The sequence below is a fragment of the Barbatula barbatula genome (assembly GCF_947034865.1).
Source record: "Barbatula barbatula genome assembly, chromosome: 18".
NCBI classification, from domain to species: Eukaryota; Metazoa; Chordata; class Actinopteri; order Cypriniformes; family Nemacheilidae; genus Barbatula; species Barbatula barbatula.
The window spans coordinates 10156991-10184811 of NC_136781.1; the positions used below are offsets into that span (position 1 = coordinate 10156991).

General features: G+C 38.0%; 2 protein-coding genes across 3 annotated transcripts; one reads left to right on the forward strand and one right to left on the reverse strand.

The window, feature by feature from the left end:
- The first annotated feature begins 739 nt into the window (after window positions 1–739).
- Window positions 740–7345, forward strand: sash3 (SAM and SH3 domain containing 3). 2 transcript variants are annotated; one of them, XM_079479312.1, is made up of 8 exons: window positions 740–1004; window positions 3074–3166; window positions 4061–4192; window positions 5340–5484; window positions 5572–5723; window positions 5812–6015; window positions 6135–6279; window positions 6397–7345. In XM_079479312.1, exons 1-8 carry the CDS (start codon window positions 942–944, stop codon window positions 6615–6617), a joined length of 1155 nt encoding a protein of 384 aa, XP_079335438.1. In that variant the 5' UTR covers window positions 740–941; the 3' UTR covers window positions 6618–7345. The 2 variants fall into 2 exon arrangements, with proteins under 2 accessions (XP_079335438.1, XP_079335439.1); XM_079479313.1 differs by having other exon boundaries at window positions 814–1004; window positions 4064–4192.
- Window positions 6760–27608, reverse strand: zdhhc9 (zDHHC palmitoyltransferase 9). The gene is made up of 9 exons (XM_079479314.1): window positions 26719–27608; window positions 17643–17803; window positions 15885–16043; window positions 14757–14894; window positions 12837–12885; window positions 12394–12496; window positions 11024–11127; window positions 10792–10900; window positions 6760–9435 (listed from the first exon to the last, which is right to left on the reverse strand). Exons 1-9 carry the CDS (start codon window positions 26883–26885, stop codon window positions 9277–9279), a joined length of 1149 nt encoding a protein of 382 aa, XP_079335440.1. The 5' UTR covers window positions 26886–27608; the 3' UTR covers window positions 6760–9276.
- Window positions 27609–27821: the final 213 nt, after the last annotated feature.

Below are 27821 nucleotides of genomic sequence, written 5' to 3' on the forward strand. Positions count from 1 at the left end.
ATAAGAGGATAACAGAGCCTTAAATGTCCCTTATCTTCTGTAAACTAAAATGATAAATGTAGCATTGTAGTATTTTTATTGTTAAGATTCATGGTTGCCGTGGTCCACAAGTAAAAGAGGAACTGCAGAAATAGGAGATGTTGAAAAGAATGAGCTCATGTACTTCACGTCCACTGGTTCACAATGTTGTTCACAATGATGACATAGGTTAATTTCTGGACAGAATGAAGCAAAAGTCAGGCCTTATGCCATCATGTGTTTTAAAAGCAAACAAACAAAAATGAATCTATAGGTCACAAACAGAAACGTCCTCTATAGTTTCTTGCAGCCAAAGTTCTTTGATCTGAAACATATCATTCAGCTAGATGCTATGAATATCTGTGGTGTGGGTCACAGCATGTACAACATGTCAAAACTTTTTCTAATCTCCAACCTTTGAAATTCACATTTAATGTTTGGCCTAAAGAGTAGTTTATTATACATTTCACTATCAAGTCTAACTCATCGCACTGATAATATTAAGAATGAAAAAAAACAGTTTGGTAAAATATTGAGCTTTGTTAAAATAAATCAATAAATACGGAGTCACAATTTATGTTTTGTCCGTTGTAAACCAAGGCAATATGTTGTTAAAACTACAATGAACGTATACTCAAACTGGTTCTAAAGGTCTGTTTTTATCTGATGTAAACCATTTCAACAAAACCACCTCTTAAAACAAGTTCCTGTCTGGTCATGTGACTTCCTCAAGCATTGAGCTCTGCAGATGACAGAAAAAAGTGACTTTCAACTTCTTCCTCCTCTAGTGGCTTTTGTCACTCTGTAAGTGGGCACTGTGGCGGTACGAGTGACAGGCGTTGGTGTAGCGCAGCCAAGTTTTGCAGTGCCACAGCAGTGCCACAGTCCTCAGGAGAATATTACGTACCCACCACTGGATCAAGATGCTACGGCGGAAACCATCCAACGCCTCAGAAAAAGAGCCGGCCCAAGTGCAAAAGAAGAAGGTAAGAGTTGGTGTCATTTCTGCATGTGTGACTATGTTTTGAAGAGGAGGGGTAGGGTAGAAGATTGTAGGTGGTCCTCCATGGAGGTCTCCAACGTCCCACACCCAAGCCCAAAACATTCTGAAACAAAAATGCAGTGTGATGTGCTTTCGGCCATATTGAAAGCTTGTTCTGTGAGCAAGTCTTGAGATTTTAAATCTGCAGTTTAACTGAAACGGTATGATTGTTCAGGGTAATACGCATGGCTGTGCCCTGGTTCCTGTAGACGCATCACATCTCACCACACATCCTGAAGCTGTCGGAGCAAAGCATCCAAACAGAGATCCTCAATTCAAATTGACACTTCTGCACGTCTGCACTCGTTCCACTTTAACACGTCTGCCTTAGCGGTCATAGTTTATAGAATTACTCTTATTTTCCATTTGATCTTGCGTGTACACTGACAGTTTCGATATGTCTCTTTCTGTGAAACTGCAGGTGCTTTGTTCCTGTCACTCGAGATCTGAACATTGTTGTACGTCATGTCCATCTAGATGTTTTTTAGAGCAGTATTCTGTTTCATATCCATATCCAGAACAGAAGATGTAGTGTAGAGTTGATGTCCTGTGGCATTTTATGGAGGACAACATTTATACAGCAGTTTCCTCTTTAGTCATGTTTGAGTTATGAGTCGATATCTGTCAAATTGCAAAATTTTTCAAGCAGAGTTTTGTCATGTGTTACATTATTGGTGTGTTAAGTAGAATCTTGTGGAGAAGTTTGTAAAAATTTGGAAATAAACTTGGTGGCCTGTTAGTTAGAAATTATAAATAATAAAAAAACTCTGCATCACGTGAAGTAAATTCAATCGCGTAGAAACGATTTACTGTCTGAACAATTTCTTGCAGCTTGGGATGCTTACTGTAGCAGTGTGCATGAGTCTGTTGTCTGGATTGTGCACATCTCTGCAGGGATTGGCTGGTCACATACACAAGGTTGCTTTTAACAAAACCACTTCCTGTGCTGAACAAAAAGTGTCGGAGTAAAAAGTATAGATAAGAGACAAAGTCAAACTAGAGCAAAGATATTCACACAGTGGCCAACAAAACAACACACAACTATGTTAGCGGTTACCTCTTAAAGTGTCTTAACACTGTGAATAAACTTTATTTAAGTCTTATAAAAGTATTTACATTTACATTTGGCAGACGCTTTTATATTTTAAGCAACTTACAAGTAGGAAAGCATATAAACATTTTGTCATCACACTACCGTTAGTTTAAAAGGCCATGCTAGGATGAAAGCTGAAATAAGTAAGGGAGAGAATAAACAACAAGATTTATTTTTAAGACACATGACATAGACAGTTTGGCAAATAAATGCGTAACAGGTATGTTTTGAGCTGTTTTTTTTAGTTCTGAAGGATGCTGCAGTCGGGTGGAGGCTGGCAGTTCATTCCACCACAGCAAAACACTTGTACTTAATGTGTTATTATTTTAGATGAAAAAAACCTTAGTAGATGTATTTTGTCCAGATGCGCTAAGATGTAATGTATTAGACACTGTAATGTCAAATGTGAGTGAACATTTATGAAAACCCACAAACACAAAGGTTATTTACCAGTTTTTCCAGCTAACAAAATATTTGTTTGTTTCTTGTTGTGTTATTTTTTCTTTCTTCACTGGCCTCTGGGTCTAAAGAGGTTATTTGTACATTAGAAGAGTTACTCTTGCGGCCCGATAATGCTTCACAAATATTGATCTGGATATATTCTTATGGAAATACAGGAACAGTTAATGGGAATAATTAACTAATCTGGAGTTCATGTTGCGCAGAGATACAATTTTAAAAGCATAATGTTTGATGACTCTATATCACAGGTTAAACTTAACAAATGTGCAACAGTACAAAACGAAATACAATGAACATTGATAAACAAGACAGTAATCATTTATATTATGCTAAAAAACAGCTCTCTTTCTGACTGTCATTGCACTAATAGATGGCTGGACAGATATAATAAAATAGATCATGGTGATACTATAGTTCTGTTACTTTAATGTCTCCCTGATTTTTTTAACTGTTCACAGCTGTCTCTGCAAAGGTCCAGTAGCTTCAAAGATTTTATGAAGCCAAAGGCATCATCTCCTGTAGTGGGTTCTGAAGCCCCTTTAGATGAAACGGTGGGTTCCTTCTTCTTAACTTGCTGTGAAATCTCACTATACACATTTCTAAGCATGTTCAAACCTTGCATACCCCCCTAGAATACACTTGGGCCTCATAACTGCTTCACATGTCAACCGCAAAGTTTTAAAATACCTAGACAGGATTTTATTTTTCATGAACCAACCATGCAGTGAGCCTGTGATGTCTGCATGTCACACATAACTTGAACAGGCAAAAATACAGATAAATATCGGCTTATGAAAATGTCCACCAGCATTCTGTAGGGGTGACTGAAGTGCGGAGGAATGTAAACAAGGTTATTGTAGCGGATGGATGTAAATTCCCTTTAGTTTCACACGTAGTTTAGATTTTTGATAACTGCACACGTTGACGCTCAGAGTAAAGGATGAGCCTGTGACGATACTGTCAGAAAAAGGTAGAGCCACGTTATGACTCACTGTGGCAATGACATGCAAACCACAGACTTAACGGGAACCCCTACTGAAAACACCGGCCCAGAGCTTCACAAATACTGTTTAACTGTGGCTGGAAAGAAATGTGCTGATTCAGCCCAGCGAGTAAAGTGTCTTGACATAACATTCAATGTGTTATTCATAACAAGAGAAAGAATTGCAAAACAAATTTAAGATAAAAAAGTGTCATCTTTAGTAAATCAACCCAAATTCTATTAAAAGTCTGTTTTTCTGTGACAATAAAGAATACAGACATTAATATTCACTTCAATACACTTAGCAACCAGTCTTAATGTGAGAACAAGCAACACAACAACAATTATTCATTTTCCGTAGCCCTTTTTAGACAGGAGGAAGTTTGATGAGACAAGAAGACAAATTTAGTTGCTGCTAAGCAAGTAGGCAGTAACTATTATTCAGTTTTTGTGACTTTTTTAGCAGTTGGAAGGTGCACCAGCGGATTCTGGAAAAAATAACGGGAAACTGGGAAAGAAATGGAGAAATGTTATAACTCGCACAATGACCCGTAAAACATCCAAGATGGTACAGAAAGCCCTTGCAGAGGAAGGGGTGAGTTAAAAAATAAATCTTACTGTACATATTGCTGTCGTCCTTCTGAACCTTGTATGTCCATATTTGGTGATTTTTATTTTTTTAAATAAATGTTACATTTAGTCATTGGGTTTTGCAAATATCGAACTAATAGAAAGTGTTTAAATAGGGCTTGTCAACTTTGACAACAAATTATTGAATCATTAAAAAAGCGTAGTGTTTTTTCTTTTTACAAAAAAAACGAATTTGGACAAACAAGGTTTGGGAAGGACAGCGAAGATATATCCGTATTGTACACTGTAAAAACAATTATTTTTTAATTAATCACATATTTTTCAGATGTGGATAGATTTTTTATAAACTGCACATTTAGAAGTCGAGTGTTAAAAAACATCAACAATAAATCTATAATTTTCGCCCCAGCTGCCCGAATATTTTTACACGTATGTTTACACAGTGTATATCTGAAAAAATAAAGGAAAATGTAGTGGTCATTTTCTGCCAATATTTTATGTTGATTTTACAGACATGTCCGTTAAAGTTAATACATAATGCAATGTAGTACAAAATTTAAAATACAGGTATAACAACTGTAAAAACTGAATCCAGAAAATTCCTTCATATTTTCACTGTATATTGTGCCACATTTTAATTGATTTCTTAACAGTGTCCATTTAAATCCAACTACAATTATTTCAAAATGCTGTATAGAGAATATCACAATCAATATATTTTATAAGTCTAACACCGTGTCCACACCGGACACGATGCGACATGACAACCTGCTTGTTCTCAATGGGTTTGCCGCATCGTGCAGCGCTGCATCCAGTGTGAACAAAATTTGCAATTATAATGGGTTCTAATGCGTCTCTAATGTCTAATTTCGTTTGTCGTGTCGTGTCGCATCCGGTGTAGACACGGTAGTGTAGTGCAAACTTGAAAGTACTCTCAAACTCTCAAATTATTTAAATTTTTTGGTAAACTGTCCCTAAAAGCGAGCAAAGTTTAGATAAACCTCTTGTAAAACACATTGAATATGTCTCCCCCTTGTGGATAACAACAGTATATTTCCTATAGTCAGCAGTTTGTCTCCCCTAATAGTGGTCTAGATATGTCATAATGTTTTTCCTAAAAAAAGGATCCTCCTATGTTATGTGAATTTCAGATTGAGAGTGGAGAAGATGGCTCGATGTCCCCCATGTCACTATCTGACTGGATACCAGAGCTCACTGCTGGAAACAGAACATCTGTTTGCTCCAACAGCTCAGAGGACACAATACACAGCCCTCTATCACGCCAGCTCTCTGGATGTAAGCCTGCGCTGGTAATCTCACACCGGCACGATATGAAGCTGCAATGAGAAGATAAGCTGATTTGATTTTGTTTGTGTTGTGCAGGTGCTGACAGACAAAGTCTGGACAGCGGCTTCAGTCAGAGAGACAGTATGAGACTAGAGGACAGCAGCTACACAGGGCCCTTCTGTGGAAGAGCTCTGGTCCACACTGACTTCACCCCCAGCCCGTATGATATGGAATCTCTCAAACTGCAGGTATATTTATAAGGGCCATATAGTATTTTTTTGGAATGAAGAAAGAAACACCTTCATTGTCCATACTGACATTTTGTTCAATGCACAGAAAGGAGACATCATCCAAATTATTGAGAAGCCACCGGTTGGTACCTGGACTGGTAAACTAAACAACAAAGTAGGCTCTTTTAAATTCATCTACGTCACAATATTACCTGATGAGGAGACCCCACCAAAGAGGAAACGATGTCTCAGTCGGAACAAAGCCAAACCAAAAACCTTAGAGGAAGTTCTACAGAGAATAGGCTTGACAGTAAGTCTTGAGTTACTTTATTACATGAAGAGCCAAGCTGATTTAAATGAAAATCCTGATTAAAATGAAGTCTTAATAATGCATCACAAGTTAACCACTGAACATCATTGTGTCCCTAGGAGCTGGGATCTCTCCTGTCAATGCATGGCTTCCAGAATTTGGAGGACTTCAGTGGTCTGAAGGAGTCCCACCTGAAAGAGTTAAACATTACAGACCCTGAGCAATGTGCCAAGATAATGAAAGCAACAGAGTCCATTCTTGACTGTAAGTACAATTCCAAAGTCAAGATTCAAAAATACCTGAATGCTTAAGTCTTTGTTTTTTTTCCATTGTTGAAAGTTGCAATCTGTTTGGTCTACTAACATCCTTAATCTTCTTCAGCGGAGGACGAAGAGGACGAAGGGGAGAAAAAAACTGAAATGCCAAGAGACTCAGGCTGTTACGAGAGCACAGAGAACCTGGCGAACGGACGCGAGGATCCTCCGGCGGATTCTCGGGAAGAGCCAGAGACAGATCCTGATAGAGAGATAAAACTGGATGATGTTCAGCAGCAGCTGGAGGAGATGAAGGTGGAAGAAAGTGCTGAGAGTCAAGCAGAGTGAAGCTGTAACAGAATTTTACTTTCATCTCGCTTTTCGAATGGATTGAGAGTATTTGTCATATCCACATGCTGGACTGAAACCCATGGAACAAAATTCATTATTTTAATGGAATGGCCCATTGAGAGAGATGGAGGAGATGGTGTGAAGATACTATCATTTTATGGACATCATTCTTGTTTCTTTAACACCGTCAATTTTGTGAGGTCATAAAAAGTGAAATCACAATGAAAATCTGGGAATTACAAAAAGGAAACATTTTCATCAAATATTAAACAGGTTATATATACAATGCATTTTTTCAATAAATTGTTTATTTACGATTGTATGAACTGTTATTCTCTACTATCTAAGAAATGTCATCTTCGTCCCTTTATTTGTGAAGTAGCATTTTATATACAGTACTACTAATTTACAGTTTTTCTTTTATAAGATGAATGTACAGTGTAATATGCAACAGGTGCACTCGTGGAGCAAAATGGAGGAAAAAGCACATTGGTTAGTTTAGTGTACATGCATATTCTTTTGCTATCTAGTTCAGTGCCTGTTTATGGTCATTATGGTTATATGGTCATGGTGGTCATTTTGTTTTCATGTTGCTTGATCCGTTATAGCCGTTTTTTTCATTGTATTGATGTCATTCTTTCAGCTGTATTTCTATAAGTGTCATTACCTTTTTCAACTAAATGTTTTTTTTTAACAAAAAATGTAAATGTTCATAAAGTAATTGTAATAATACCATACATCATTTAATGAACATACACATACACACAAATTCATAAAGTAGAAAGTGAAGCGTATGAGATACATGATCACAGTGTTGTTGCCAAGCAAAGTGAACATCATTTGTGATGGTTTATAACGTATACAGCATTGTAAATAGCTAGAGCAGACCATCATTTGCTAATATTCCAAACCTAAACAGCTCTACATGGACTTGGCATTTAAAGTTTTGATTTTGTTGTGTCTGTAAATCAGCACGTTGACTGTACTAGAGTTCAATGACAAAGTTAAAAAAACAAGTTGGGATTCATTCAGCACAACACAATACATTAACATATATTCGGTAATACCTGCAGCCTATCAAATGAATATTCACATTCTTCACACAGTTACAGTGTAATCGATCACGATTGTTCACACAAAAGTACTAAAAAATCTAATTTTCCCAAAATTATCTGACAGAAACACATTCTGAGGGACTAGTGTTGGCTTTGATAAAAGATTTGTACCCTTAACATCAGATCTAACAGTTAAACTATATCACAAGCTTTCCAGTTTATACACTGCTGGATGACACCGGACTGTCTGTTTTAAACAAAATCCCTATTTTATTTCTTACAACAATACTGCCAAATCTACTCATCGGAAACACAAATGCGTGTTTGTTTATAAAAGGTTGTGAGATCTGTGTAAACACGTGAGTCCATAGCTTCCCGATGTCTGTGTTACCCTATGTGTGGTCATCAACGTACCACAGTGAGATTAATAAATATGACCAATAAAGTTGCATTCTAATAAACATACACTGGGGCAAGTTGTCCCATATTAAAGTGTGAAAAGAATGTGTGTGAAAAAAACAAAACAACACACAGTTACGGAACCCAAAACATGTCATAGATGAAGTTGGTTGGTGTTCAGGTCTGCATTTAAAACTTTCATATTAAAAGTCAACTTGATCTGTCATTTGTTGTGCACACAGAAACACCCTCATCTGTTGTCATGAGTAATATCTCAGTCTATCTGAGAAGACGGAAAAGAGAGGAATGACTCGAGCATTTGTAAGATGCTGGAATGTCAGAGATGGCTGCAGGATTTTGAATAAAATACAACACATGGAGGGGAGATGAGGGAAATCATACTGTTGATAATACAGCCATGTTTTTCTACTTATAAGTAGTTTGCTGTGTTTGCCTTTTTAAAGTATGTACATTTACTCAATGTTTTTTTTGCTTTCTGTGATACATCAATGTATTATAAGATTCCCTTTGAAGGTGCGAGTAAAATGAGGACATGTACGTTTGCAGATGGTCTTGGTTGTGTGTTATAGGACAGCATACTGTAGATAAGGCACTCTTACTGATGTCTGTCAACAGCAGCTCGGCATGTTCTCTCTGACACACACACAACATACACACACAGCTTCCACCATCCACTCGGACTGTAAAACTCTGAGCTGATCCGAATGATCGATCCATCATCAGATGAAAGCAGTTTTATTGGGCCTAATGTCATTTTAACTGCAGCAGAAGCTATGACTAAAACACTTTCCTTTCCACTTTGGAAACACAAAAATATCTACTACAGAAGCCGGAAATGTGTTTCACAGGATACACGAATGGTTCGAAGGAATAAAGAAGCAGGCTATTCAGGAACAGGTAATGACACTGAAAAAAAAGACATTTCACAAGCTCATTGAGCGACATTATTTTCCCATCAGGCCTCTGTGCTATCCATTGACAGTCTATGGCTCTACATACTTCTCGAGTTTCATCATGCTGTGATTTACAGAAGAGAGAATCAAGAGATTTTGGAGTGTTTGAGTAGGATCCAGGCAGAGGGCTCTGCACATCAGAGTCAAAAAGCCCACCTGTACATGGACTGTTTTTCTGTGTGTTATGCACATTGAGAGGTGTGGGAAGTCTGAAAAACGCTGCTCAAGCTAGTGGGCAGATTCTTTGATGACCACAGGAGCGACAGCATTAGGGGACGAGGGAGGTTTCTCTTCTTTTGGGGAATTGGTTTTCTGGGTGCCTGCACCAATGCTAGGTTTGGCTTCATCGGGTGTATGTTCATTGGGAATCAGAGGCGCAGTGGATTTCTGCAAGAAGTACAAAGAAATCATTAGCCGTCAGAACTTCACATGGACAGAAGATCATCTAGTGACGTTATATTTAGTGGAACATCTAAAAACATAATTCAACTTAAAAATCCTTTTTAAGCGGTGCATTGTTAAAAAAACTTTGAAATGTTGTTTTGTAATTATGTACATATGTTGAATTATGTATTGTAAAGTAGTGCTATGGTGATTTTTTTTTAACATGACATGTGTCAACATACGTGTATATAATGTTTTGTTTTTTTAGTTCATGTTTTTTTCTTTGTATTGATGTCAGTCTCATCTCTCAGCTGTATTTCTACTAGTGTCATTAAATTTTTTCAACTAAATGTTTTTTGCAGAAAATATTAATAGTTATAAGGTAAATGTAATAAAACAATATATAATTTAATGAGCAAACACACAAACAAAAATTTATAAAGTAGAAATTGAAGTGAAAATGTTAGAAATGTGTTTTTTATCTTAAGAATTTAAGTCACTTTTTCAACTTTGCTTACTTAAAAACCGTTAACAAATTACATCTACATACATCTTACAATTTACGTCCGCAATAGAATTTAGAGACCATTTCAAAATTACTTTTTTGCTTAATCTGTGAACTACTATCAATATTTCTCCCAAATTTCAAATAAAATTATTGTTTGAAAATGTTTGAAAATGAAAACTGTAGAAACAGGTAAAAATGACAAAGATGGTTTATATTTTTTCAGACCTCAATTACTGAAAAGAAAGTTCATATTCACTTGTAAACAGTACAACAGAAATATGTATATTTAGGAAAAGGGAAAAAAAATGATTTTTATAGCAGTTTTTATGTCTTTATATTGCTTCTGAGGTTTGATTTTGTTGAAATTCAACACACATTTGACCTGGAATGACCACAACACATCTAAAAAGGCAGATTAAATAAAAATTGGAACGTTCTCTCTTTTTTTTGTCCGAGGCTTTATGTCCACCGAACATGGGGCCCAGAAAACAGAGAAAATACCTATTATTTCTTCACTGTTTAGTAACAGTTACCCAAGAATGTCATGTAATGGTTATATAAACCTCCAGGTCTTACATATGACACTGTAGACTACAGCAGACATACAGTATCTCCAGGCTCTGCATAATCATTTACCCTATGAAAGCCACACCAAAGCTAAAGCAGCTTAATGCATTCATTTACTCTACATGCTTCTATCCACCCCCCTCTACCCTTCCGAGCTCTCAGGGTAATTGATTTAGGCTTTTTTGCAGACTCATTCCTCAATGCACTCTATGGCAGCGAGCAACATTCGTGCCAAGCGTGCACTCACTCATTTGCTCACACACTCCTAATAATTGCTGTCTTACTGTGGTTTGTGGTGCAGGAGGGCAGTTTTTAGTTGTAGGAGCAGCAGATGCAACAGAGGGGGCCGGGCTAGATGGGTCTTCGCTCATCACCCCTCTTCTGTCCAACACACTGTTAGATAAAAGAGAAAGATGGATATAATATAGTGTTATAGCCAATTCTCATTTAACATTATTTCTGGACGGTCATTTCTGGGCACATTTGATATTAAAAAAACACTCAAAATGCTCCAACCTGGGATAAGTAGGTCCACACAGAACCTCACAGCAGTTCTTGATGATGTTCTTGTGACTGTAAGGGTTCTGGACACGGTTCTTTCCTGACCACGAGCCTTTGATCTGTGCAGTAGATAAAAGATCAATAAAACTTTAACAACGGCAAAATTTCAGAACTGCAACCGGATAAAAATCAAGCATTCTATCAGATCTTTACTCCTCTGTGATGTATTATTTTATTAAGCATAAAAATAGGAGCTCATAAAATATCTCTGTAATCCTTTATTTAGATGTGCGGTTTCAGTTCTAGCTACTTTCCCAGGGGTTTCACTTGATCTACTCCAGCACTTCAAGGTTCCTCGTCTTAAAATGTAAGAAAAGCTTTCTCTTCCATTACGGTTTCATCTGCCCCATGTATGGCAGGCATTATGATAAGAGGAAGACATTCTCATCTTACATTTCGACTCGTTGTTAATACAGTTTCGTGAAAGTTGCATGTTGTAAGCAATGTGCCATTAGCCACACTAATAGTATTGCAAGTATAGTTTCCAAACACGTTTCCTAAAATGCCCCATCATCCAATGCTCAAAAAAAACAGGTAGTCCCATCCAAGACTCACTCTGAAAAACTAAATCTTGAATGCTACTGTTTGTACAGTAAGTCACTTTGGATAACAGCATCGGCTATGTAAATGTAAATGTAAATTCTTGCCTTTTAAAAGGTTGTCATAGAAACAAATAATATTTTCTCTGAACACCTACAGTATTTCAGCTTTGCAAAACACTCCAGATTCTTCAGTCATGTTTTAATACATTTGAGTTTTTACCTAAGTTTGATTGACAGCTATGGCTGTGTGTGCAGGTATAATTATGTCTATTATTAGCAAGATCATAATTATTTATGCCAATCAACCGCAGATTTGGGTCACACCAACTGACTTCTACATTTTTCCATCCTACCTCTCTCTCTTCCCCTGTCTCTCTACCACTTTGTCTTTCTCCTCATTGCTGGGACAAGAGAAGCTCAAGGGCAGGTGTGGAAAGCAAGGATCCTAAATGAATCATCCGGGTTAAGTGTGAAAGCACCACAGGCCCAAAACAACAGATTCTGCAGTCTAACATAAACACCTTAATCATCAATAACAACTATAGAGAATGCATGCTTACATAATGTTTACGCTACTTCCTGCAGGTAAAAATCTTGTATTGACTGGAAATAAGTTCCATGTTAAGATGGTCCCCAGTGCTTCTTTATCACCAAGACAGTACTGTTGCCAAGGTGACTGCTGGATCTAGTGTGCTGAAATGCTCTAGGGCAATGTGTATATCTTTCCAGCCATGTGACAACAGCAACAGTAGACTTTGGAACAGACGGGAAAAGCAGACTTACATCCTCATTGGTTGTCTGGTTGAGGGAGATCAAGTAGGTGTGGAAACCAGTCAATCCCACCACGGACCAGAGGGTAAAGAAACAGACAAGAACCTCCAACACAGTGGAATATAGTCAAGGAAACATCCGCTTCAAAATATTTACAATGTTCAGTTGGAGACTCCCTGTAGTTCAAAACAGTTGCTTAAGCTTTTTATTGAACTATCAATCACTGTTGACAGCAGAACAAATATTGAACTTTGATACCGAGTCAATGCCTGGTTGTGTAATACAAAGCTTTTATGGTTTTAGAATGTAAATGTCATGTTGTTAAGATACACGTGTCAAAAGCTGTGTGTCAGTTTAAATGTAAAAATTGTGGAATGTGCACAGATCATCATATTGCATGACTTCTTTATGAAGCGCTTGATTTGTTTCTTATCTTCAATGACATTCAAGGATATGTTCCAGGTGTTTCTTTAAGAGTATTCACAAATCCTGAGTCCACAGAACCTGTAAAAAACAAGCTTTGGTAAATGATCCTGCATGCATGTATCAACACAGTATCAGATGCATCTCTCGTTCTTTCTCACATCATTACAGGAACTGGATTTTTCACATCCACCCACGCTGTGCCAGAGTTGATAAGTTTGCACTTTTCACATGCACCGTGTCAACGCCAGTGTTATAAAAAGAAAATTAAAGGTACAGCTCAAACAATAGTCACGGTCTAAATTCAAAATATTGGAGAGGCCAGTTTAGCCAAGTAACGGTTCTTCTCGGTTGCTTTTGCTTGTTATCAGAAAAAATCTACAGGCACTCTATTATTTGCGAATGTGTACCGGAAGTTCAGGGCAGTCCACGAACGTGCGCATGCGCAGTAACGTTTGTTTATGTTGTTGCTTTGAAACAGTCTATAGCAGTGGTTCTCAACCTGGGTTCGATCGAACCCCAGGGGTTCGGTGAGTCAGTCTCAGGGGTTCGGTGGAGGTCAAGACACACACCCGACTCATATGATTCGTGATGACACGCCCCGATTGGCCATCATTGGCTGCAGGTGATCACGCAACATCGCTTGGCCTATCTGTGCTGCAGGGAATTTGGTGCGCTCAGTAGTCGACTTGTGACTGTCGTGATGGTACGTCGTGTGATTTCGTTCTTAATATTTGAATCCCTTCATACTAACTATGTCGAGCAAAAAAAGAATTTGGTCGGACGAATATGTACAATATGGATTCACATGTATAACGGAACGTGGTGGGAGTCAGCGTCCTAACTGCATGATTTGCAATTCTAGTTTAGCACCGGCAAAACTAAGAGAACACTTCCTTAACCTGCATGGAGATGGAAAAATGTTTTAATGGTTTTGTTCTTTAAAACACAGTGATGTTGATGCACGGTTCATTTTGTGCACCAGTAAAATATATACCTATGTTTTGAATTTGAAAAAAATCATATTAAACTTTTCCATTTACGAAGGGTTTGGTGAATGCGCATTTGAAACTGGTGGGGTTCAGTACCTCCAACAAGGTTAAGAACCACTGGTCTATAGTAAATACACTACTGTCTTACCACACTTATTTAATGTACACTACAATATTTTGTAGTATTAACTATCGTTATAAGATAAATTGTAGCAAATACTGTAGGAAAAGACTCAAAAACACTAGTGTCTAGGAAAGATTACTGCAGTAAATACTTTAGTACACAAGAAAAAAAATTCACATGGGAACTAATTCAAATGCGAGACAAATTTCATTCATACAGGAATGTTTATAAAGGGAAATGTTCTTTACTTTAAATGTAAAACTAAAGCTAAGTGCAGGAAATGTTTTACTGAGTCACTAAATCATTTAACCAATTTGTTCAAACGGCTGATTGATTTAAGAACGAAGCAAGTGTCTTGAGAATCATTATCTCGTCAGAGTCGTTCAAAACACAGATTCATTGAGGAGAGAAACTCCACAAAAGGCAAATGTTAAAATTATTATTATAAATGTCAATGCGCATATGCAACATTACTTATGGTACTAACATACTACTAAATGCTCACCATAAAGACATAACCAAAAACGTTTTCATAATGACAGATTTTTTTTAAAGCAACACCCAGTTACAAGAGCATCGTGTCCATTCCAATAACAAGACACTCATTTGAACTTTAATCTCCAGCGTTTTTCTGCATATTGAATGTTATTTATAGCTGCTTGTTTTCCCAGAAGTCATGACTATAAAGCCTGTTGACCATCTGTGCATTTAAATGACTATTGATGTCCTGGCAATCTAGTTTCCTCTTTCAAGTAATCCGATTCAGTATATCACGACTCAAAGTTAAGAAGTTTCGCACACACGCATACAGTATATACAGTTTTTTTGATACTCACGCAGAACCACATGAACGATGTCGAAGGAGAAGATATAGATGGTGAGCAGAGACAGGGAGAGTGTGAACAGGTAGAAATATCTGTAATTCCTCTTGCCTACACAGTTTCCAACCCATGGGCAATGATGGTCGAAGCGATCTGAGACGAAAGACGTGAAAGATTAGAAAATCTAATTAAAACAATGTATAAATAAAGTCACATCAGAAAGTGAAAATACTGCCAGTTTTAGAAGTGGGTTGTTGGTGGAGAACATCAGATATTTGTATCTGCTTGGAGAGAGATGATATACTTATTGTGCGTGCGTGTGTGTAGCAGGTGCAGGCATCTCAAACAAACGGACCTCTGTTGCAAGTGTACCAAAGCTGAGCCCTCAGTGAATGCTATGCTAATATCGTCATATGTATCTCAGTGACCAGTGTGTTTATAATGTTGCCTGCTGTCTGACTCATCTCTCATCAATTTACTATTATACTGGTGTCAAATATGTTAAGAATTCCTGTGCATGAGCATAATAACCAATAATGTTTGCATCATAACTGCCTGCACCACATTGTTTTTTTGTGCATAAGACAAATTAAATCTAGTACACAAACACCCACAAACCTCCAATAAACTCCACAAAATCCCTCAGCTCTACAAAACAACAGATTGCTTTCTAAGCTTTTTTATACTGATGGAAGGTAAACAGTTCCCAGGGAGATGTTTATGCGTTGAGGATGGTTGTTAGTGAATTGCAATGCTGTTGCAAAGATGTTCTCAAGGGTTTCTAGTGTGTTGCTACCCAAAATTTAAGTCTTCATTTAGTCTTGGCCACCATTGACCATCTACTATGGTAGGCAACGGCGGCCAAGTTTGGCTACAAGCATTCTTTCAAATTTCTTCCTCTGTGTTCATCAGAACAAAGACACTTATACAGAACTCAAGGGTGAGTAAATGATGACCGAATTTGTATTTTACTGTTCCTGAGATTTCTTAAGTGCAAGCATTTAGAAAAGTAATCAAACATGATGTTTATCACAAGCTATGAAGAATAAATGATATACTACATTTAAATATAAAAGATTAGAAGTTTGTTAAAAGCCAAAGTATGTCCAGCAGCAAGAGTGATGGTTGCTATGGAAAACTCACCCACACAGTTGTCACAGATGCTGCAGTGGGAAGCACGAGGGGGTCTGAAGATCTTGCAGGTGTAGCAGTACTTCAGTTTGACTATCTGATTGTTGATTTGCACATTCCTAATGCGAGGGGGAGGCCGCTGCCCGGCCAGGACGTTCCCGTTGGCAGCTTCTGCAAGAGAGTCAGATAGAAACAGTCAACGTAGCAAGCGGCAGCCTACAAGTCTACTACTTTGAAGTTTGGACATTTAAAGAGATAATTCACCCAGAAAAATTACAATTCTGTCATGCACTCGCTCTCATGTCATTCCAAACATGCAGAACAGAAAAGAAGATATTTTGAAGAATGTTGTTAACTAAACAACGCTGGACCATATTAACTACCATTGTATTGACACAACCATTGTAAATATCTTATTTTGTGTTTCACAGAAGACAGAAAGCCATATAAAATGCCACGGGGAAACATAAATACAGAAAAAGAAAATTTTTGGGTGAACTCTCTTTCTTGTTCCTGGTCTGTTTGTGAACTTGACGTTTCATTCATTCAGAAATGAAAGGATATCAACTGTTAAAAATATATTATGTTAAGAGGCCATTGTGTATCAACAGGTACACAACAGACACCCAAGATTGGAGAAATCTTAAGTCTTTTCTACGCATTCCTGTGTAGTAATGTACATGTTAGTATATACAACCACCGAGATGATTAAATCCTTTTTTGGTTGACTAAGTCCTTGGAATTCTCAATTTGTTTAAAAAAACACTGTAACTAAAGATTTGGTTACAATGAGTGGATATGATGATACCAACTATTTTTCATATTTTCTCTCTTTTAATCTAAATGCACAAATCTCAAAGATGCAGACTAGATATACCTTCTGATCCATTAACATCCTTTTCTGAGCCCATGCAATATATGAGACACTTTCATCTAATGATGAACTGAAGACAAACCACAACTCTACCTACCAAAAAATATATAATTTCCTAACATTCGTCTGCTCCCTACATTAGAATGTGTTCAAGAGGCAGAACTACACTGCATTCTATAATTCACATGTCTTGCTTGGTTAACAGTACATCTGTGCTTGAATCTGAGCCAACTTTAGGAAATTTAACAAGCCGCACATACCGTACAGACAAAATTACCTAAAACAATAGCATATTAAAACTAGGATGTTGAATTGGACCGATGGGTAACAGAAATTTGAACAGAGAAATCGTGTTTGCGCTGACAGCCCTAGTTATACAGAGCTGTAATTTGCACATGAATATGTTGTACAAAAGTGGGAGCAAATGGAGACGTGTGGATATTTAATGACATCAGAGAACACAGGTTTATCTGGAGGATTGTTTGAAATAATGATGTCCTGGTTTAGTGAACATCAATAACAAATAATGTACCGCCTCAGGGCACATCTGACCATTAACAGTAATGCTGACAAAGAGCCGAGGAGGGATATTTGTAACACTTAATAAATGTAAATACACTAATAACGTCATGCATAATGTACTCAAAGTGACATTTTCAGGTATATGATGGACAATTTCTTTAAATTATTGATCTTGTCTTTATGATTTTAGTGTAATATTTTGATATTTTGACAAACCAATAAATAAAACAGCAAAGGTGAGCTTACGATGTCCCACTAAGGCAGAGCACTTGCTACACTATTCACTGGATCAGAACACCCGCAGGTGGCACTGACGTGCAAACCTCATTAAACCTCGATTCACCTCCCCTGAACTCAGTTAACTTCACACTCACCGATCTCCATCTCAATGAAGCTGGCCTCCTCCGGCAGTGCCCGAGGCAGCACCCCTGGGTCACTGAAACTGGTTTTCAGCAGCATGGCCATCACGAAGAGAAACAGCAACACTGCAAACACAGGGATGGCAGGAGACAAGTGCACGGCCAGGTATGGGCATCTGTAAGGGACAAATGATGAACAAAAAGGGTTAGAAATCATGAAAACACCAGAAAGAATACATGAGCATATAACATAGTGTGTTTTTCAGAGCAGAGAAAATCACACAGGTTTAAATGACAACAGGGTAAGTAAATTATGCCAGAATTTTCATTTTGAAGGTGATCTATTCCTTTACATTATTTTTGTTGTTTCATATTTTATGCTCTTTCAAACCAGCATGATTTTATGTATAGCTTGTTTCTTGTTACTCCACAACTGTGCTGCTAAATCCAACATGAAGCCATTTCAGTCTCTTTTAAAACCGTATGAGCCATCTCTCACCCTGATCAAGCAAAGGAAGAGATAAGTCATTTAGAAAGACGGTTTTCTTATATTTGTCTGGCTCAGTCTGCTTTAAAGACATTCTTTTCTTACACAACCATGAAGCAGTCAGAGATGATGTTTACTATGAATGACTGTGCTTTCTCTATCCCTGCAGGCAGACAGCCATACAGAGATGAATGTGGTTTCTCCTATAAATTGCGGATGATTTGGGTCCTCTAAAAGTGCTTCTCGAGCTCAGCCTGCAGCAGATTGGCCAGCTCCACAGGCCACTGCATTGAGCTATTAATAGGGTCACGCTTGCTCTCCTCCTCAGTTCAATGCTGAAATCTAGACAAAGCATACTACGATCATGTATGGCTAATACAGTACATCACTGTAATAGTTCGCTGTATAATTTTTTCACAAATATTATCATTAACCAGGTAAAAATCAGATCATGATCTTTAAATCATGTTGCTTAAGACATCACGAACAGAGCAAAATAAGTTGCACATTTAAACAGTGCTTCCCAAACATTTGATGGGTTAGGGACGATTCAAATTTCGCATCTACAAGCGTGCGGAAAACACAAGCCGCACCTGATTTCCCCTTTATTTCCAAAGCGCCTATGAGTTAGCACTCTCCTGGCGTCGCTAAACAACCATGGGCCACGATAGACGTTGAGAAGAGGCGGTATTAACTAGGGCTGGGTGTTGATTCTGATGTTCTGATTCGATTCTGATTCACAAGCTCTCGATTCAATAGTAGATATATATAGAATTTAACACAAATCCTATAGATATTTCTGAAAAAGATCAGTATATAACACATTACAATGGTGAATAAAAAAATGAAATGAAGCTGTAAATACTCTGTTTTAACATCCAGCCCTTGTGCTAAGAAAAGTGACATCTAGTGGATTGTAGTAGCGGTAACATTCACGTTAATGAATGTTCAGTGCTTGCGGAAATATGAAAGAAAAGAAAATCGATTCACAACTTTTGAGAATCGAAATTGAATCGACCGCATTTAAAAAGACGATTAATCGATTTTTCAGCCCTAGTATACACAAAGGATATAAGGATTATATACACTGAAAATACCTTGCCATAAGTTTACTACTAGATTTATTTATGTTGTGACCATATGCCTCTCCATCTTCATTGAGCTTGTCTATATTGGCTGCGGCATTCTGAAAAGTTGAAATATTTTCATCTCGATGCATGGCGACCTATTTGAGCATCTACATTTTAAAACGCAAAATGTGATTCTCCCCTTATGAGGGTAAATGGTTTCCTTTTCACGAGTACGCAAGGGACAGTGTACAGTGTGATAGATGCGAAGTTGGTCATCGAGATCTCGCATTCCATTCCATGCAGTAATTCGCCACCAGGTGGCAACCATATCCTGGGAGCATCGATTCAAGGCAGTAGAAGAAAACAATAATAATTATATATAGTCCAAGTATGAACAATAATTGCCACTAACAACAGAACAGATGCATAAAAGGTTTCATACTATGGTTTATCAAATGAATGCTCCTACACTGCAGCGCATACCAGAACTCCGGTTTGACCAGCTCATTCAAGCTGTACATGAGTGGGCGTGGCCTGTAACTCCCCCAAATCCTGTTCAGTGCTCTAATGCTACCACACTACAGTACAATGATGTCATGAAATTCAGCAACAAAAAAAGATCATTTCCAGTCACACAACTTCAAGTGTTGAGTAAACGGACACATCAGACTGGTGTGTCAGCATGCCTGAGCCCACAGCAATGTCACCGGGACCTGTAAAACTGGCTGGATTAGTTTGATCTGTTCAAAGCAAAGACGGTCGATAACATTTTCCACAGACCAGATCCTGAGCAGACTGCTGCTGGGAAATCCATTTATTATTGTGAAAGCAGTGGTAGGGCAGGGTGAAGCAAAAATAAGGAAAAGACTGTGCGTGCGCGATGAATAACATCTCTTCTGATGACGTTAAGCATCCTGGACCAGCTCCATCATCAGTTCCTCTCACGACCTTAAGCTTCCCGGACATTACCCATCATTCAGTGCTGGATGTGACCTCTCTACCCAATAATCAATAGCACAGATAAGCAGCTCGGAATAGCAGATTTGGGTTTCCTGACACCGAAATGAGCACATAATAACACTGAGTTTCATAATAACAAAATGAAAAGCAACATTTTTGTATTTAAGTGGACTGCTCAGAAATTGTTTGGCAAAGAACTGTGGTATCAGAATAAGTAAACAACCTCAAATCACACACACATAACAAAAAGCCACTCCTGTCACTGTGTTCAAGCATATCCACCCTCCTGTTAACCCAACCTGTACTTTCTCCTTAGTGAATAACACACATAAAATGTCCAGAGAGAACACAAGGAAAATAAATGTGTATACAGATCAGACAACAAAGCACATCTGCAGACTTTTGTGCTTGGGTTTGAAAAGGCCTTACTGTGTGTTTGTAAAATCAATAACGCTGTTTCATTGGTTCTGGCTGGTCTCTAGGTGGAGAACAGCGAGGGATGGGGGCAGGGAGGACTGACAATCATCATTACTTAAATATCCTCTACTCCTGGTGTTCCAGCGAAGGCGGGGTCGCAAGATGATTTCCAGAAATCTCTTTTTATAAGAACAAGCGTATGTAATCAATTAGTGTGATAAAATATAAAAAAACTAGTACCTTTAAAAATAAAACCAGGCAAATAATAAGCCATCAACCTTAGGAATTTCCTCCTCCTCGATCATGACCCCTGAGGTAATTACGTCACATTAACGACAGCACCAAGTCCATTTACAGCACCACGTTAAACAGTCAGTCCCATGTACACGCAGATTATTTTTCATGCTTTAAGTTTAGGATATTCTTATTCGTCGAAATGAAACGTTGATTAATATCAACCAAAGACAACGCAGGGAGGCCAGCGGATGAGGGCGGGGCAGCGCTGCAGTCAGAGGGGCCATCGTCCTCGGGTACAAAAATAGGCACATCCGTCAGCACTTGAATCAGTTTGATGAAATTCGATCATCTGTAGTAATAGTTCATAGTTTATGTATAACAACAAGTGAAGTAATAGTAAATAACTATAAAAACAATATTATGTTTAGACATATATATATATATATATATATATATATATATCACACACTAAGGGAGGCCATTTATATTATATATATATGAGATGACTCTTTTTTTAGATGTTCAAAATTAAAGTTTATTATTATGTCATTATGTTTTTTGCCTTTTTTTGTGTTAGTTAGACAAATATTTTTAGTTATTAAGGCTTAAATCAAAACAAACCACATGCAGTTTGATTGATATTAATTGGAATGCACAATAAAGAGCTCTCATTTTGGAACCAAACTCTTCATATATAAAAGAACCAATGACATTTGATGTTACCAACATACCGTTGTTTGATATGGACTGGGATACATGATCTGCTTATGCAAAACGTTCAACACGCAAATAACCACCTCATCCATTTGCAATGCAAAATTTCTAAAAATAGTGTGCAATAATAGCACTAACAATAATTAAATTGGAAGAGATTTTAAAGTGAATAAAAAAATTAAGACAACCTTGACATCTTCAGCCTTTCTCTCTTTTCATCTAAGATCCCTTAAGTTCACTATAGTTTTGTGTGGAGAGATTTAAGATAAGAAATAGATATTTCAGCGGTCTCACTGCAACGTTTTATTGCATTACAACACTTCCATGGAGCCTCTGTTAATTCTTCATAAAGAGTTTGACTATTTAAGAGCACATTGATTATGCATTACCAGCATTAAAGTCCCAGCAAAATAAAACATTACATTGCCTAGTTTTTCATGAAATAACGCAGCGTTTATTCTAAATAGTTTATCCATATGGGTCATTCTCTTTTTTTTAAAATGGTATTCCCTCATAATCTTTAGTTAAAATCTGAAAAAGCTCTTCCGTCCTGTAATGACTATCCATTGGGGTGTAACGATACTTCGTATTACGATATTTAGCGATGCAAAAATGTAGAGAGAAGGGGATAATTTGCTATATGATGTTAAATTCTATTTGTTGAGCACATACAACTTAAAAGTTGCACCTATGTGCAACAAAAAAAGTTATAAATGTAATGTTATTTGAATTTCAGTTTCATTATAAAATTTTGTTCAAAATATCGAGATGTTTATCGTATCGTGAACCCAGCATCTAGATTGTGGTGAGGAAGGCGGGACGAGAACTGTGAGGCAGGGCCGGTGGCGTGAGTGATAGTTGGAATCAGCTGTGAGCACACCGGTCCCGCATATCTCACGGAGGAGATCGGGAGCTTAAGAGGACGAGCGGCAGGACCGTTGCCGAGAGAGGACCGGGTCCTGACATGTGTTAAGTTTGTATTTATGTTCTTGTGGCATTTTACTTCAGTGTTATTGTTTGTTTATTTTGATTAAAGTTTGTTGTACGTTTGCCATTTCCCGCCTCCTTCCCTTTTATGGATGTTCATTACATTGGTGCCGAATCAGCTGGGACGGAGAGCCTTCTAGAGGAGGGAGTTGTGAAGGAGAATGAGCGGGAAAGCAATTTACTGCCCTTATGAGAAGGCATGAGGCTCATTTGCTGAACAAAGGGTTCTTGATGGTGTGTAGGAGTGTAGGAGGGTGTGAAAGTATGCCGGCATAGATCCAGTGATAGTCCTGTAGGCAAGCATTAGCGACTTGAATCTGATCCGGGCTTCAACCGGTAGCCAGTGGAGAGAGATGAAAAAAGGTGTCACAAGAGCTGTTCTGAACCATTTGGAGTGGTTTGATAGCCTTTGCAGGAATACCAGCAAGAAGAGCATTGCAGTAGTCCAACTGTGAGATCACCAGGGCCTGGACAAGGAGTTATACCACATGCTCCATGAGGTAGGATCTAACCTTTCTAATGTTGAATAAGGCATATCGGCATGACCGTGCTGTCTCTGCAATGTGATCATTGAATGTCAGCTGTTCATCAAATATGACTCGGAGATTCCTGACTGTTTTTTCCAAGTTGGATGGTGAGATCATGTTGCACTGTGGGGTGTGCCGGAAACACGAGAAGTTCTGTCTTGGCCGGGTTCAGCTAGAGGTGATGGTCCTTCATCCAAGCAGAGATGTCATCTAGGCAGGCTGTAATGCAAGCTGCTACATTGGTATCGTCTGGTTGAAATGAGATGTAAATCTGGGTCTACATCCAATCAAATCGCAGAGAAAAAGTGTCAAAATACGTAAGCAAAAATCGGAATGGCAACTTCCTGTTCATAGGAACTTTAACTCAAGAATCTTAATCCCTCATAATTGTTTCAAATGGACCCCAGCTCCATTTTTGCATTCACATAATACTTGAAACAAGAATGATAAACTCTCCTTTGTTATAGCCCCTGTAAAGGGACATCACAAGATGACCATATTCCAGAGCTCAAACGGACCATAGCACTGAAAACAGTCTTTACGTTTTATAGACGTTTAACCGAAATAGCAGGAGCCAATGAACATCATGAAACAAGATATAACTTTTGAAAAGACAAACCCTTATTTTATGTTATTTTTAAACACGTTGCTAGACAGGCAGGCAAAACACGATCTATTTAACAGTTCATTTTTATTTTAATAATCGACCAAATTTGTGCACTAATATAAACAAAATAATGTTATATAACATTTAAAATGATAGTGGGTTTAAATGCGCTAATGTTTTTTGCCGTGTCACGTCCGGTGTAGACACAGTGAAAGTGTTTCTCATTTGTACTTCAACCAGTATTTAAAAAATTAAGTCAGAGAGACATCGGTTTTGCCGGTTGTTGATTAATACCAGCTTTGAAGTATCACAACGCACTTAGGGGGTCACGTCACAGACAACTAAGTGAACGGTGTCCCAATGACAAGGGAGCCAGGGTCCTTACCAGTGCCCGAAACTTTGTACACGATTTACTGATTCACGATTTCGAGAGCAAGGGAGCTGATGGAGGCACAGAGCTGGTCATTCACTTAACACTTAATCAGCACAACACACGACTAATTTCAGAGCTTTCAATGATAATCATACGATTTTCCACCGTAATTCACTATGAAAAGCCATACAGTAAACCGAAGAGTGAAACATGAGACGTGTTTCAAGGATGAAGAATGAGTGGATAAACATACTTAACAACACATTTAATGACTGTCAACACAAAGTGTTACTACGTAGCAATGTTTAGGGTTGAGAGTTGAACCTGTTTAGAGCCATATCAGTGTGACACTGTTAGTCAGAGTTTGTTAAAAGCGTGTTAGAGGTGAATTGCTATGTGCTCACAGTACAATAGTTTAAAACCAAATTTTAACAATGGAACTCAAAAATGCTGTTTTTTCAAACATTCAATTAGATTTCCAAAACATTCTATACGATTTTGCAGTAAATATTTTTATAGAACTGACAAAATAAGGTTTAATTGAATCTTCCTAAATAAAATAGAATGGGTCTAAAAAATGTCCTAAACAGACAACCAAGAGGATTAAACATACATGTCATAAAAATTAATCACAGCTCTGTAATAAACACATTTTCGTATTGTGATATATAGGATCATGGTATATTGTTCCACCCCTTATAATAACACACCCTGTTGTGCAAGCCTACTCTATTTACTAAGGTTTGTTACAGTCACTTGAAATGGCTGTGTTTGCGTACTGACACAAAGCTTGTTTTTGGCCAAGGTTGAAGACATCAAGCCACATAGCTGGACACATACTTTGATGTTATTCTTTTAGGCAACACTGAATTGATAACCTATGGCCAAGGTGCTGGTTCAGCATTGTGGCTCTCTATCTGCTTTGACACACACACAAAGTGAAGATTTTTGTAAGTCTACATTATTACTTCTGTCTATCATTATGTCTCACGGTTCTTAATCTGATATCCCAAAAGCGGGAGAGCACACAGGTACATGCAATATCACACGCACATAGCCAAAAATGACATAAAACACAATTATATAGGCTACAGTTCGAGTGTATATAAAATACTTCCGTGTCAGAATGGAATCACAGTCCTATAGCCACATAAAACTGAGTAATTAAAAGGATGCTGTAGAAGGATAAAATTTTCCTATCAGAAAAAAAAGAGCACAAGATATATGGAGTTTAACTCATCAGTCTTGTATTTGGTAACTGTTGAGAGATTAATTTCCCACAGAGCCCCGAGACAGACAGCACTGAACAAAAAAACTAAAATAAAAATTCATAATAAATTTCATAAGGGGCAGAGTGCCAGCAAAGGATTAGGGATGGCCAAGAACAACAGATTAAAGTATTTTGGTTTCTGTTCCTGCATTACATGTTTCACAATCTCTGAAAAGAATATCTGATCTGAAGGTCTGCCCTTCACACCAAACTGCAGGTACCAACTGAAATTGAAAATGTCCACTATACACACCCAAAAGCACCGCATAAATAGCCTTGGATATTAATACATTTGTTTGTTTTGTTATATTTATTGTTGTAATTTGATCTCAGCTGATAACGCTTTTAAAGCTACTATTTGGCAAAAACACAGTTTCTGTGACGTGGTCTTAAATAAAGGTACTCATGACTCCCCAATGAGAGTTTCAGTTTCAACGCCATAATCCCTTAAAACCAGATCAAATATTCAAATTCAGTTTAGTTAGTCATCACCTTATGATGCTGTTTGCAATCGTTTTTGCACTTACTCTCTATGCTAATACATCTGCCCCTTGAGGACTAATTATGGGGATCAGCAATATGAACATGATGTGCAGCAAAGGACAGGACTGTTGCTACTAGACCCTGTTCAGCTCCATACAAGACTGTCAAAATATATCAGTCTTGTCTGTGACCAAAGGAAGGCAAGTGCTTCCTGCATGTTTATGAACAGGCCCAATGAAGGATCCAAGATATGGGCAGGGCAGCATTCTTCGGAAACACAAATCATGCACGTCATAGTGAGTCCACACAAGGGATCTCATATCCACCCAATGCAGTTGCTTTATCAACATGAACACCGAGCAATAATACCAGCCTCTTGAACTGTGTTTATTTTTTGTTATAACGTATTTCATGAAAATGTTTAAACAGAAACCACTGGGGTCTTTCTTGTTCATATTATGAAGTGAGGAATTAAAAGAAAGCTAAAATAAAAGGTCTCTGCATGCTTAATTTCTTAGATGTGAGAAATGTACAATTTGAGAGCTTGTAAGCATAATTCATATAAATAAAAATATGAATAAAACCAGAATATCTTTATCAAGCTGACACACTGTAATACAGCTGTCATATCTGAGACACGGTTTAATTCTTCCAAACAAAAGAGGCCTGTGAACCGATGCACATAACTACTACATTTTCTGTCAGGCCCCAAACAAAACCTTGAACGTTGCTTATTAAACAAATTAAGCTCATCGTGAATTACACACTTAACAATATTTCGTCATTATTTAAATGAGAATAAAAGCGATTTAAACCGCAAGCGCTCCCATTATAATGGAAGCTGCCCACATTGACAGCGCGCACTTGCTTCGTTTATTATGATGGAAGCGCTGTTGGTCTGTAGCGCGTGCTCGCGTCGTACATATACGGTCTCATAAACACCACTAACATGCACTTACTCAAAGCCGAAGAAGAGAGAGCAGGTCCCAATGATGAGAAATAAGGTCAGGTAAAATACTCCTTTCTGTCGAGCCATCATAACCCGTCCATCGCAGCAGAACGTGTTCTTCCCAGGTAATTTCTCCCATTTTCGGGTAACCTTCCGCGCAATCATCACCGCCGACATGGTGGCTAATGAAGCGCTGTATACTCAATATCGGCCTTTTGAATAAACCAGAGTCCACTAAATCATTAACCTGAGTTTAGGACACGCTGAAGAGAAAAATGATCAAATGCAAGTTCAAAGAGCTTCTTCTCTGCGGGCATATGATTCTTCCTTCATGTGTAAGACGTGTCGGTAGGTTACCTCCCGTGCACCCGTGTGTTTTCTCATAAATCTTCAACGTTTTAGTCTTTGCAGCAGTCTGCGTTACATATCTGCTACCTTGGACTCGAAATCCATAGCTGAAGTCCCAATCAAATGCATAAAGGGAGAATTCGCATCCACGCGAGAACATTTGCCATGTTGGCTTTCAAGAACACGCACTTCAACACACCCGGAAAGTGATTTCCTTCAAAGCGTGCACAGATTTAAATGAGAAGGCTGAACTGAAAGAAATAGATGCGTAAATGTTACAAACACATCTGGAGATTGGACCTTGACCGACTGACGTTTGTCTTTAGGCTGGTGCGCGTCTATCCTTCCTTTGTTCCCTCAAAAAGACGTCAAATAAAAATAGGTAAACATCCGAAGTTACGTATGCACGATATTTGAAAATGATCTGTGTAATGTGTACGAGTGAAATATTCCTCGTAAAATGCAAGCAGTGCTGGATTCTTCGGGAGCAGGAAACACGCCTAGATTGAAATGTCTCTTCTTAAAGAGACAGTGACTCACTGTACAGGGAACAAAGGAATTTCGTCTCCTAATACTAATAATATCTAACCCATCATTTAACAAATCAAAAGTGACGGTGTGAAATATTGTCCCCTGACAGACAAATATATTTTGGCATGTAGGTAGATTGATGCTTTTCTCTTTTTTAGAAATGTTTCAGCAGATCTTGCACCTGTCATGAGATTTATACAGGCTAAAACAGTACACGCAATGCCACATTTGTTG

Bases quoted from the DNA above. Each gene is read 5' to 3' on its own strand.
- sash3 (XM_079479312.1), top strand. From the start codon at position 942: ATGCTACGGCGGAAACCATCCAACGCCTCAGAAAAAGAGCCGGCCCAA. The intron at 1,005-3,073 runs GTAAGAGTTGGT...AACTGTTCACAG, and splicing joins CCCAAGTGCAAAAGAAGAAG to CTGTCTCTGCAAAGGTCCAG. The intron at 6,016-6,134 runs GTAAGTCTTGAG...TTGTGTCCCTAG, and splicing joins TACAGAGAATAGGCTTGACA to GAGCTGGGATCTCTCCTGTC.
- zdhhc9 (XM_079479314.1), bottom strand. From the start codon at position 26,885: ATGTCGGCGGTGATGATTGCGCGGAAGGTTACCCGAAAATGGGAGAAA. The intron at 16,044-17,642 runs GTGAGTGTGAAG...ACTCTCTTGCAG, and splicing joins CTTCATTGAGATGGAGATCG to AAGCTGCCAACGGGAACGTC. The intron at 14,895-15,884 runs GTGAGTTTTCCA...CTTTCGTCTCAG, and splicing joins CATCTGTGACAACTGTGTGG to ATCGCTTCGACCATCATTGC.